Source organism: Eucyclogobius newberryi, unplaced genomic scaffold (genome assembly GCF_026437365.1).
Source record: "Eucyclogobius newberryi isolate DKJ021-1_F unplaced genomic scaffold, fEucNew1.0.hap1 SCAF_14, whole genome shotgun sequence".
In the NCBI taxonomy this organism is placed as follows: Eukaryota; Metazoa; Chordata; class Actinopteri; order Gobiiformes; family Gobiidae; genus Eucyclogobius; species Eucyclogobius newberryi.
Genome location: NW_027315768.1, coordinates 17,297,683 through 17,311,498, shown reverse-complemented (window position 1 = coordinate 17,311,498; position 13,816 = coordinate 17,297,683). Strand labels below are relative to the sequence as shown.

Here is a 13,816-nt window from a genome sequence, read left to right as displayed (position 1 = left end):
ATTATCCTTTATGACACACATGTTGCCAAATGTCTCCCCCAAATGTCCGCTTTGGGGCTCGTGCTTGGCCGGTGGCCGGTGATCAGGAGCTCAGACAGAGACAGTCTCTTACCTGGGACCTCCTGGAGCGGGACATATCCAAAGCTGAAGCCTCTGCTCGCACATGCCTCCCGCACCTCGCTGCAGTTACGCGCTTTCAAATCTGCCCTCGCAGCAACAGACAGCAAAAAAGTGCAAAAAATAGTCTCTAATCTGACCATTGTCGACTTGTGCAGAGATCCGTATCGGCTGAGCTCCTCTGTAGTGCCTCGCGTGCTGGGGACAAGTTCTCCCTCGGAGCGCCTGCACGAACTTATAATAAAGCGGTTATAACGGTCGCAACTTCACTGGAGGTGGTTTAGCGAGACATGTCCTATCGTCAATGCGCGTCGTGTTGAGTCGAGGTTCATTAAAAGCAGAGGTCCCCAGGTCCCCAGGCGCGGTCCAGGAGCGGAGTGAGCGCGCGCAGGTGCCACATGAATCTGCGCAGCGCCTTTCGCTCTCAACTTCGCCGCGGAGTAGACGGAGCAGGCGGGGCAGACGGAGCGGCAGACGGAGCAGACGGAGCCGTGCGCGTGCTGCTGTGTTCAAGTTGAAATGCCGCGTGCGGAGGGAGCGCTCCGGCTTCAGTTGATGCGCCGCGAGGAGAGCAGCGCGCAAAACCAGGCGCCGAGCGTGAGCCACTGGAACGGGCTGCAAGCGCGCAACAGCGTCACTCACGTCTATTTTAGCCCGGGCTACAGAGTGGAAACGCGTCAAAAATCCTACAATCTCTGTCTCTGTCTCTGTCTCTGTCTGTCTCTGTCTGTCTCTGTCTCTAGCTGTCTCTGTCTCTGTCTCTGTCTCTGTCTGTCTCTGTCTGTCTCTGTCTGTCTCTGTCTCTGTCTGTCTCTGTCTCTGTCTCTGTCTCTGTCTCTGTCTGTCTCTGTCTCTGTCTGTCTCTGTCTGTCTCTGTCTGTCTCTGTCTCTGTCTGTCTCTGTCTCTGTCTGTCTCTGTCTGTCTCTGTCTGTCTCTGTCTCTGTCTGTCTCTGTCTCTGTCTGTCTCTGTCTGTCTCTGTCTCTGTCTGTCTCTGTCTCTGTCTCTGTCTGTCTCTGTCTGTCTCTGTCTGTCTCTGTCTGTCTCTGTCTCTGTCTGTCTCTGTCTGTCTCTGTCTGTCTCTGTCTCTGTCTGTCTCTGTCTCTGTCTCTGTCTCTGTCTCTGTCTGTCTCTGTCTCTGTCTGTCTCTCTCTGTCTCTGTCTCTGTCTGTCTCTGTCTCTGTCTGTCTCTGTCTCTGTCTCTGTCTGTCTCTGTCTGTCTCTGTCTCTGTCTCTGTCTCTGTCTGTCTCTGTCTGTCTCTGTCTCTGTCTCTGTCTGTCTCTGTCTGTCTCTGTCTCTGTCTCTGTCTCTGTCTCTGTCTCTGTCTGTCTCTGTCTGTCTCTGTCTGTCTGTCTCTGTCTCTGTCTGTCTCTGTCTCTGTCTCTGTCTCTGTCTCTGTCTCTGTCTCTGTCTCTGTCTCTGTCTCTCTCTCTCCCTCTCTCCCTCTCTCCCTCTCTCGTTGTGGCAGAAAGAATGAAGCCTAAAGAATAAAGTCAAAAGAATGAAGTCTAAAGAATGAAGTCTAAAGAATAAAGTCAAAAGAATGAAGTCTAAAGAATAAAGTCTAAAGATTCTAAAGAATAATAATTCTAATGCGGCACGAGAGGAAATGTCCTATCAAAATAAAAGCGGAAGAGGAAGTGAAGGCATTCATTGCGCCCCTGCTGGCCAATTGTGAAAATACACAATATCTGTAATGCACTTTTTTAATGGCGTCTTGAGGAGAATATAAACCATGAGTTTCAAACAAATCAGACAATGTTGAGTTTTTCACACAATGGGTAGGGGGCGCTATAGAGTAAATTTGTTACATGGGTATTTATTTCCAATCAGACATAAAAACGCATTAGTGAGTGAAATATGAGCTTCGTAGATCAGTTCCATTAGGCGTGACTTGAAAATTTAGCCTTTTTTGAGGGCGTGTTACGCAGAGACCGTAAGGAATATCAACATGCTTTGGGAATATTTATTACATTTCAATGTCTTTAGATGCAAAAAGTGTTGTTTTGATCTCGATCGGACAAAAAACCTAGTAGTACGATTTTGTTTATCATAGAGCGATGCTGCCAGGTGTGTTTTACTCGTCACAGGTCAGAGGTCAAAGGTAGCTCTATCACAGTCCCAAGTGTCATGTGCCTAGGCCAAAGATTAAGCTTTTCATGTTTTTTCTTGTTTGAACTAGTCGGCACTGTTGCGACGGGCGTTCTCGCAACCTCCATTTTATTGGAGTTCGGGTCAAGCCGATCGCGTCTATGTCCCATGTGACCTATGACCCCATGTGTGACATTCATCAATGTTCAGGGGGTCAAAAATGCCTGAGTTGTGGCAAAATTTTACCATGCAAACCATGGCAAGAACGTTGTCTCGACCATTCCATTCTGGAAGGCTCGAGCCAATAATAATAAAATAAAGTAAATAATAATAAAATAAAGTAGAGTGAAAATAGCTAGCATAAGACTAAATAATACTAATACTAATGGTAAGTAAACACTCTTATTTACATCAGTTATATGCACATGAATATGGCCTTATTTGCATGTGAGTATGACAGTAATTGCACATGAATATGACGGTATTGCACATGGTAAAGTCAGTATTGCACATGAATATGATGGTATTGCACATGATTAAGTCAGTCAAGTATTGCACGTGTTCAGGGCTAGCAGTGTTTGTTATACAGTCTGACAGCAGCAGGAAGAAAGACCTGTGAAACCTCTCCTTCACACAACGAGGGAACAACATAAGAAGCATTTGAATATGGGGTGTAGTTAGTTAACAGAACGTTTATGGGTTGATTACATTTTCATAGGCCTGCCTACTCCACAGCCTGAAGACACAAAACTGGTTGGTAAGACAGATCTTCACATGCAGGAATCTTCTCAGAGACAAATTAGTCAAAGAAATAGTTCAATTACTGTGTGGAAATATGGGGGAACACTTACAAAAGTAACATCAATCCTATTTTTACTCCAAAAGAAGGCTGTCACAATTGTTAATCATGCAGACTATTTTGCAAAAAAAATATCCGATTTTGATTTGATCTTGTCAATATGAGCACAGCTGTAGTGATATAGTATAAGACAGGAGTACCCACACATTTTCGGCTCATAAGCTACTTTTATATTCAACAAAGTCCAAAGATCTACATATAGATCTAAATTATTGTAGAATTTAGCATTATTTTTTATTAAACAGGTTTTTATTTTTCTTTAACCGTAATTAGGCAATAGAAACACAAAGTAGGCTTTGAAGGGGAATCTATTATGTTAACCATTATTATATTGTATAACCAAATATATTCATTTTACAAAACTGTATAAAAAGTATAACCAACTATATTCATTTTAGACTGTGTTACACTTGGGTTAACTCCACAACACATAGTCTACTGTCCCATTTGAGACACTCACTGCTCCTTTTGAGACGTTCTTTGATAAGGACGGACACGTTCCTGGAGCGGCTGCTGACTTCAAGGCCACAGACGTGCGAAAGAGCTCATGGAAGAACACTGGAAGCCAATCGTCATATTCCGCCTAATATCCGAATGTTTTAAATATACAGCAGAGCAGGGATTTCGGCGCGTCCGGACTACGTCCGTGTAAGTTGCCGGTCACATTCGCCTAGGGACAGATTTGGTAAGCGCTCTGCTATCTGTATTAGTCTTGTACATGGCAGGGATTAAACATCTGATTGATTTTAGCTTTCTGATTCATGCCTTTTCTTTCATAAACGAGCACGCCAACAACTTTCATCAATAGCCTAATATTGTTTATCGTATACAAATGTGCAATATAAAAAGAAGAGAGAAAATCTGCTATTTAATTAGACCATTTAATACAGCTGAGTATTTTTAAAATAAAATATACTGACCACAACTATGCTGAATGATTTAAGGTTAGGCTTAACCAGCACTTCCTCCTCCTCCTCCTGCTTCTTGCCTTGACTCTCTCCTCTCTCCTTAAAGCTACGTACAGACCGCGTTACACAGCTCGCGCTGCGTCGCGCAGTGCTCCGGCGCCCGCGCTTCAGGCTATAAACTAAAAACAGACAGGTCTTTGGGATCGACCCTCACTGCCTCTGAGATCGACTGGTAGATGGCGATCGAAGCATTGGGCACGCCTGGTATAAGGGATATGATCCCTTTCTCCCTCCCTGTATACAGAAGTTAATACACACAGTCATCACAGCCTTAGAAGAACAGGAGTATTTTTTAAAAAACTGTATTTCTGTTAAAGGGGTTGCTTTAAGGAACAAGTTGGATGACTAACTAAAAAAAAATATTTTCAATAGATGCCTTCAAAAGGAGTTATAAAACATATTTTTTGAAAACTATAGAACTCTGGAATGATCCGCGTATATTGTTTGCATAGAGAGTAATATGTATAGTCAAATAGGCTTGTTAAATAGGCTAAGGCAAGGTCTCTTTTTAATGATAATAATAATAATTGTTAGGCCTATTTGCAGCTAAAACAAATAGACTAGGTGTCATAAAATAAGCTCAATAAAATAGGCTTATAACAATAATGAAGTTGTCTGTTTAACTTTTTTTTTATGTACATTATAGCCATATTGACATAATGAATGTAAATCATGAGGCTCTATATTTTTTAATTCATTCAATAACAAAGCAAAAGCCTGAGCTGAGGAGAATCAGACATGATTAACTGAGAGGATAGAATGGATGTGAAGAGCCGGGCCAGGAGGAGGCGAGCTTTCATGACTTTATTGATTTCGGAAGACCGGGATCCGTCAGTAGATCAACGCTGGATTAACATAGATGCCATTTCCTGACAGAAGAGCTTCCTGTTGGTATGAAGAACCACGTTTTACAGGGAACTCCACTTTAGGGGGCGACAGCAGAAGATTTCAACAAGAAAATTCACAGATGACGATTTATGAAGACAGGCAAGAAATCCTCTTCTGTAACATGTCTAGATATGGTGCATTATATTATAGGCCTATAACTGGAAACAACTAAAGCAAAACTAAATGTTGGATATTGTGCCATTAGGGAAAGTCTAACAAAATCAAAGAAGTGCTTACCTGTAACACAACGTCATATATGTTAAAGTTTCCATGTGGCTTGGCATATATTTGAAAAAACATTTATAACAAGAATTGCTTTGTTGGTACTTTTTATTGGCCTACATCCACTGGCTCTTCATATTGGAAGCTAAAAAGTATAGGTGAAGAAAATATTGAATGTTTAAACAGTATTTTGCACAGTTTTTTTCTTTTTTGATTTTTTAAAATAATTTGATGAATTGACTGTTTGACTTTCAGTGTTTCTAGACTAGTTACATGTATATATTTATTTTGCTCAAATCCAAGACTTCAAAACCTTAAGTCAGGATGTCATCATAAATGGGCTAAAAATAATCACTCAAACCATACAGTACGGATACCTGCTCTAAAATGTAACTAAGTAAAAAGTCTACACTGTAAACTTTAAGTACAGATAGCTAAAAAGTATAGTACTTTTACTTTTGTACTTTCTTACTTCCCACCAGTGCAAATCAGGGCAGACATTCTAGTAGATGCAATATTTAAGCGGTAATATGCGAAACATCAACTCCAAGGTGTCAACATCATAAAGTAGATCCAAAAAAATACTATATAGTTTCATTTTAGCACATCCAGCAAAGCTTTTTTAAAAAATGTAATAAGGGTATTTATTTGGTAATTTAAACACAACAAAGAGTCTGGATAGGGCATGTATTTCCATATTAAAGTAGAACTGCCAAAATGCCATTAAAATGAATAAAGTACTTTCCACCTCAGTCACGTGATTGCAGCTGAGACTGTACCCAACGTTTAATCAGCACCTTGGAGAGAGACACTTACACCGTCTTTTGTGCAGGTTCCAATTATGGACTCAACAATGATAACAATGTAACATGAGCTAATTACTCTCCTCCAGGGCCTGTGCTGTACTTGACATTATATTAATAAAACAATTACTGCCATGAATCTGAAAAGAGTTCTAATCAAATAAAGGGGCTCCCAGAGGAAACTCAATGGCTGCTCTGCAAAATAAGAATGTAGATGACTTCACATTGGATTCGATATGTTAGGCAAACAAGGCATAATTTATCTCCCAATGCTGTTTTGCAATGAGCTATGAAGTTGGCAGAGATATTGGACGAATACAGATGCGCAAAGGCCAAACAACCTCAGCAAACACCGTATTTTAAATAATAAGGATATTTCAGAATAGATTTTTCCAAAGGTAATCATAACTTTAATGGATCTGGAATACATTTGCAAAAAAGTAAAATTGTCTCCAAAGCACCAAGCACTCTTTTGAAGAATCACAACTCTAATAGCTTTTTGAGGACCAGCTGAAGCATTACCTTTGACTTTCTACCCCCTATTTTTCATGTGATGAGACTATTGAAATGTCGAAATTGGTCATGTAAATACATCCTGTTTTTTTTACTATCCGTAGGAAATCTGCTGCATAAAAAGTCAGTAAAAGTAACAAAATGTCCCACAGCCACGAAAAAAACCTCTTCTGTTTGGATGGAGCAGACAAATGACCTGTAATTTTGGGCTAGAATTGAGCTCATCCTCGGGTAACACTGTGTCCATCCCAGGTACACACTGTCAAATTACTGTAATGATATTGTCCCATCATATTTGATATCTCGTCTCTCACAAGGCCACATGGATTCCAACAACAACAGGGGCTTTTTGAGGGAGGACTTTGATGTTTTGTTTTTCCTCAAAAGTCTTGGAAACAAATGCGCGCATTCAAAATGTCAGCCAGGCGTTATTAGTTCTGCTTTTGATTTATTGATTTATGCCATTACCTCAGCTCGGGGTTAAAAAAGGTAACACATGCACATTAATGTAAGTCAATAGTTCAGTTAAAGCAATGGTGCTATGGCGTTCTCATAGCTTCCCTACGAGTGATTTCTGTACTTCATTTTCAACCATATGAATGTATTTTCTTGTTATGTACGTTTTTGTCTACAATATAAATATTTCAAGTTGTGGAAAAAGTGTGCAAACTCTCATTATAAACAAACTGGCCCTCATTCAGATGCAAATAAAACCCAGTCTGATGTCTCACTATAGTTTGATGTTGTTTTACTTTACAGAATTTGGCAGGAAAATATGGAAATATGTCCAGGGAGAGTTTAGCGTCTGTTTGTCGTTCTTGAAGTTGAAGAAAAATATGTTTTGCTTGACTATGGTCGAGAGCTCTGGGGAATACGCAAAGACATTAACTGAACTCCTAATCCACTCCCAAAGAAACTAGACGGCAAGTCGTTTCATCCAGAAGCGAGCTCAAATGCAAATAGTCCCTGTTGAACGGCTAATCAGTACAATTACGCTAAATGAGAAGTAGATACTTTCGTAGCCAGTTCTTCATTATAGAAACAAAAGCGCTGGAATGGGTGAGGTTAAGGTTGGATTGAGGCAGGCACAAGTCCACCTGAGACCACTCTGGCAGAGGAAGATGAGACACCTGCACTCGGCATAAGGTTCACGCACCATAGCCGACCTGAAATGCAAGACACTGAAGAAATAAGAAGTAGGAGGATAATAAAAGGACTAAGAATAGAAGCAACTGGAGAGTGCAAGAGTTTGAAGTTGAAGGGTGCGTACATTCTACATACATGCAGAGTGCCACGAGGCGTTTGTACCTCGTCTACACCAAATAAGACAGATATGTTCGAAGTTATGTGCGTGAATACCAACCAAAGTGAAAAGTAACACCGTGTTCTTGTGATGTTCGACACCTCAAGCTCCATTATTTCACTTCATGCAGAGACGTGTAGTTGCATTACTCATCAAATTACTTTTTGAAGACATTGTACTTTTTGACAACATTAAACGATTTGGAGATTTGTGTTTCTTGCACCGCTTTTTCAGATATGATTCCGTTTTTATAATTTTTGTGTCTATAATACAAAAAACACCAGATTTTGTGCATTCTTTAATGTTTCAATTCAGAGTGTGTGTCCAGACTATTACTCTTACTTTTACTTAAGTGTTATTATTTTGAAATAACGTTACCCTTCCTTCAGTATAATTTTTGGCTGTTCTACTCACCTCTTGCCAAAAGGATGGTAATATATTACTTGCATTGAATAGTTACTCATAATTTGACTGCATTGACATGAGTATGAAGTAAAGGAAACACATCAATGGCTTTCAGAGAGATGCAAATGAGGACTGTCAATGCCATAGCAATTAACAATCAAAACTTTTGAAAGGCCAAAAGTCCTTAAACAAGAAGCTGTAATCCTGTTTTAATTATAGGCTATAAAGCATATATATATAGTTTACTTTGGCAAGCCAGTAGAGTTAAATCAATTAGATCAGATCCTATTTGACTGTTTTTCAGGTCTTTTTCACAAGTACATTACACATAACTACACACTCTTGCTGTACTTTTTCTCACACATGAAAAAGAGCATGGATAAAGGACAATGAAGAAAAGTGTCTGAGAATATCAAGGACAGAGAGAGTGGGCAGCACAAAGCACCATGTAACATTTGTCATAGCTGTGAAAGGTAATATCTGCCTGGGCTTATCCCGTCCTTTCCACTGCCTCGGCGCTCACACAAGAGATTACACGCTGCAGTTTGTATTATATTCTACAAGAGAGGGGACTCAATAACATTTACACTTACGATCACTTGTCTTTCCTGTAACACTGCGACGCATATGAAAATGTTTATAAACCACGTTGAAGAGGAAATAATTGTCCTGTATAATATAAACTGTCTTGATACTTTTGACGTATTGTGCAGCTGGAAAGTCTGTGTGTAATAACTTTATGAGCATACGGATGGAAATAAGGGAGAAAACTGCAAAGAGGTATAAATATTTGGATTAAAAACTTGACGGCAACGATTCAAAATTTACCAGTTTTGTCATTTTTCTATTATTAAGATCAAACATAAGCATAGTTTTTACTTAATGGTATAAAAGATCCACTGAGATATTGACCTTTTGTTCAGTGGTGAGGTGTTGTGTTTGTCTCCATCTCTCTCCAACATGAAAAGACACTTACATGCAGTGTGTGTCCACAGCATGGACAGCTCACAGGCACATGTCCAGGTCAATGTGATGGAAGTGTCTCTGTGGGTCCAGCCCGCAGCCAGGACTGTGAATGTGTCCAGAGAGCTCCCACAATCTGCAGGGCCCTGACCAGAAGAGGCTCCGAGCACCGACTGTGAGACACAAACAGAACTGTGGGGCATGTTCTGGGCTCCGTACGGGAAGTGAATCATTATACTGTGAATAATATTAAGCCCTGCTATGTAAATACAGCACACAACACTTCACTCATGAGCGAGTGTGGGCTGTGTTTGACAGATCAGGTGCATCTATCAAAAAAAAACGAAATAAGTTGAATCAGAACATTGTGAAATACGGATGTGCAGATTGTACTAGATTGTATTTGTGCCGATGGAAATGCAGCAATTTAAGGAACATTTTGGAGTAATATAATGTTGTGGTATTTATAGATAATAATTGCTTTTTTTGTGGCACAGGCGCTAAAAGCCTTGAAATAGAAAGACCACACTTGATTCACCAGCAATTTTGTAGTCTTAAATTATTGAACCAACAACACCACCTCAAAGGGAACAAAGGTACATTAAATGAAGCTAATGTAAGAACTGTGCGACATGAGACATAGAATAGAAATGTTTTTAATTATTGGTTGGTTGTATTCAAATACATTTTTCTCAAAAGTATCATATAAAAGTTTGTTCACCCACACATTCGCTCCCACAATACAATTAAACTTGCATTTTATAATTGTTTGAGCCACATCAAACAGACACAAACTGATCACACACCAACACTATTTCATCTTATTTCTTATACAGTTAAATGTTGACATATGTTGTCTCAGGAGGAAATCCTTCTCGATCCTAAAGCACTCTCATCACATGCAGCCGGAGCAGAGCGCTGAACTGCCCCATGGCCACATACAGAGAAGTGGCCTGTCATTAGAACTGACCATTGCTCTGATTTATGGTCTGTCTGACGGCCTTGGCTGCTTACGCCAGTCTGGCCTTTTTTTAAGGGAGTGGCATTTAAAGACAAGTTTTGTTTTAACTTCTAACCACGAGTAAGTACTGATAATTAAAAAGGTGTCACTGGGTTGCGGCAGAGTTATTACCGGTATACTCTTGATTAAATCCAACACAGAGGAAACAAATTGGGATTTTCTACTTGCTGTCCTCATTTTGAAGTATGAACCTGCATTTTCTCACCTCCCTGACTCGTATACGGGAAGATTTGTCTTCCCTGCAAAGTGAAGAGGCATATAGTGCGTGGCTTGTTATTTTTTCTATCTATGTTTGGATCTTCTCAAGACTTCTTCATTCCACTGATGTGCGGCGAGACACATTTAATATGCGGCACACTCCTTCGAGCTCCGGCCCTTGCCTCCTCCAGGGGCGACTAGGGCAGCATAATGAATCAGTGGCGCACACCCTAACATGAAGCCCATACGTCAAAATCAGGGCGCGATTGATGAGCGGCTTGTTGTGAATGTCAGGGAAATTAACAGTTATGGAGGCTGACAAATTGCTGAATGTCAATTTAATAAATGTCCAAAATGTCATATGTGGATTATTGGGTCTTTACTCAAGTGGTGCACAAATGTCAGGAGAATGAACACAATAAGAAATCAATGACAGTTTGTTGCAATTCTAAATGTTTATCTAGATTGAATTGCCTGTCTTTAATGTTCTGTTTATGCTGCCTCTAATGAGATTGTGAACTATAGTCGGACAACTATGGATCTCAGGTGGGGTACAAGCCAGATTTATTAGGGCAGAAACACAAAAGAGAAACTATTCACATTTTGTAAAGTGGAGTTTGCTAATTGTGATTATGTTACGTCTCCACATTCTGGCAGTCGTTACCCCAAACCCCTGAAACAGAAACAAAACACAGACCAAGATAGAGGAAAAAACAAACAACAGCAGAAGTCCCTTATATGAAGATAATTTAAGATGCAGACAGATGCCCTTGTGTTTCGGTGCACTTTGTTTTGTCTGATATTGTGTGTAAATTGTGTGTCAGCTCGTTCTTGCACCTGTGAAGAGCTCTTAACCATCTGAACCTCCTACTCCAACTCCTAAATTTAAGTTTTGTGTACATATGAGCCTATTTTTATGTTTATCCTACAGCAGATATGTCGGTGTAATCCCTCATTCGTCCAGGCGTGTTCCATAGTAGAAAAAGCTTCAGTTGTAGTCATCTGGACTCAGTTAGAACAGCAGATGTTATGTTTTTTCTTTGATTCATACCCTTTTTGATTTTTATATAGGTTGCTTTATTATTGTTTCATTGTTTTATGTTGCACCGAATCACCAAAGCAAGGTCCTATGTTGTAAATTTTGTTCATTGGCAATACATCTTTTTCTGATTCTGAGTCTATGTTAGTATCCGCTCTGCAGAGACTCTATTTCCCATGTGCCCCTTGTGTTTGTCATGTGCTCCCATGGTTGTTTCTGTGTCTCCGCCCCTCACCTGCCGTCTGTTACTTCCTGGATTTCCCAGTCACCTCCCACCACACCTGCTGTCAGTCTTCTCATTACCTTAATTAGTTTCTCCTGCCACTTGTTTGTTTCCCACCAATCACCTGCTTCTCTGTGTGTATTTAAGTTCTGTCTCCCCTTTGTTCTGGGTCTGTCCTGCTTGTACTCCTGCCCTGCTCTGCTCTGCTCCTGCCTTGTTTACCTGCCTTTTTGGAATGTTGGATGTTTTTTGGACTTTTGGACATTTTGAGCCTTTGTGCCTGCTTTTGGATTTTGAACTTTTGTTGATAAATTCTAATTTGCCTTGATTTGGACTGCTATTGGATTTGTGACCACCGGGAGCTTAACAGTCTAATTCTGAGCACAAGAAGAAAATAGTTCTAGTAAATTGTCCAGCGAATGCAATAGTCCGTCAGATAAGTCATTTTCAAATTGAGTCCAAAGGTCATTTTTCCAAACACTTACATGGTCATAATTTGTGTCCAGTGCTTGATTGTTGGTTCAGTTTGAGTTGTCCACTTGTTGTGACCTTCTCCCTGCTGAGATGAAGACTGTGACCAAACTCATATTGATCTGTATAAAAAAGACAGAGCGATTTCATTCTGGATTTTCCAGACAGAAGCGGGATGCTCACACTGAAAACATCTTGGTTTTATTAATCGCAGTCCAGTGTTTGTAAAGAGTGGGACAGTCCCACACACGATTCTGATGGACCACCTCACCTGGCAACCACAATTTCTCCAGCAACAGTTCCCTGTGAAGACTGAGCACTTTGACATGGTGTGATTTAATACCGTGATTTTTACACGTTCTTTCAAAGCCATTCATTATGAGCATTAGTGATATTTAGATCCATGAGTGACAATTGTTGTTGCATCCAAAGCACATTTTGGATATGTCATTGCTGTGATTGGTTAAGCACATTACAGTAGGCGGGCACTAAATGATGCTTCGCTGAATTATTTCACTCAACCTCCCACCTTTTCCTGACAGTTTTCAGCGCCAAACTTTTGATTCATGTGTAGAACTGAATTCAGAGTGCCACAAATCTAGCTTGAGCCAGGTTTAAGATTTTGTAATTCTTCATTGACATGTGCGCATAATGTTTCCATTCTTCATCTGTCAAAACAAAATGTCCTTTACTTATTTTAATATATAACTAGTATTATTTTAATTTAATAAACACATACCAAAAAGAAGATTCATCCTATTATCTCTAGATGAAAACAAGCAGGTGGCAAATTCTCCACCAGCAAACAATACACCTTTAAGAACCACCTTTTTAAACCCTACATGGCACACTCAACAATCCCTGGAGTCAATCTTTTACCGGTCACCTTTGGGGTTTTTTCACCCCATTGAGCGTGAGGGGACTGACATTCATCATGACGGTGGTGTCATGACCGAGAACAACCGGAATCGATGCGACGCAATTAGACGCGCGGTATCTGCTGCATCAGGAGCGCGCTCTGTTCGGGCCCGTCTGAGTACAAGACAATGGGCTTGTACAGGAAGCAGTTGTTCAAGTGACACAGCAGAGACTCTTTCATTGTTACAACCTTAAGCAATCAATTTTAATTTTGTGGTCAATCGCTGCGCAGAAGGGAGTGCACAGAGGCAGGCACTGGGCCGATGGGTTGTGAGGGTTATGCGTTATTTGGGGAAACATAAAGCACGACGGCTGGAATAAACAGGGGTTATGTGTTTTTTTTACTTTCTGTCTACATCTCATGCCAAAACCATAATTATTTGGACCATTGCGAGGTCTTGGAATGTGCTGAAATACACGGCATGTCTGATTACCTGTGGGATTTGGCAAGATGCACCTGATCGTATAATGGCAGAACCCAACAGTCGTTAAAATGTGTTTTATTTGTGCAATTTTATGTGCTTGGAAAGGTCCGTTAGCGTAACTGTGGTAAAGGCAGCATTTCGAAAAATAATTAAGTGGTGATTTAGGTGGATTTCTGCAGCCACAAAGTCGTAAGCAAAACAATCCACCCTTTTGTAATTGGTAGAAAGAAATGTTAACTTTCTGCCATTATCCTTAATCTAGCTATTGATACATTCTGGCAAGGTCAAGTTAAAACTGGCAGTAAAGAAATTATATGACCACATAGTAAAACATTTTATTTTAGAATTTAAAGTCAAAGCTAAACATACTAATATCCTTATGCTTTTTC

At 40.2% G+C, this 13,816-nt stretch overlaps 1 protein-coding gene across 2 annotated transcripts in view; it reads right to left on the bottom strand.

The window, feature by feature from the left end:
- Positions 1 to 370, bottom strand: part of LOC140359594 (glypican-6-like) — a 109,156-nt gene extending 108,786 nt beyond the window's left edge. For both annotated transcript variants that reach the window (XM_072444594.1, XM_072444595.1), the window contains exon 1: positions 113 to 370. In XM_072444594.1, the coding sequence (XP_072300695.1) occupies positions 113 to 260 (148 nt within the window). In that variant the 5' untranslated portion in view covers positions 261 to 370. The remainder of the gene's footprint in view (positions 1 to 112) is intronic.
- Between the last annotated feature and the right edge of the window lie 13,446 nt (positions 371 to 13,816).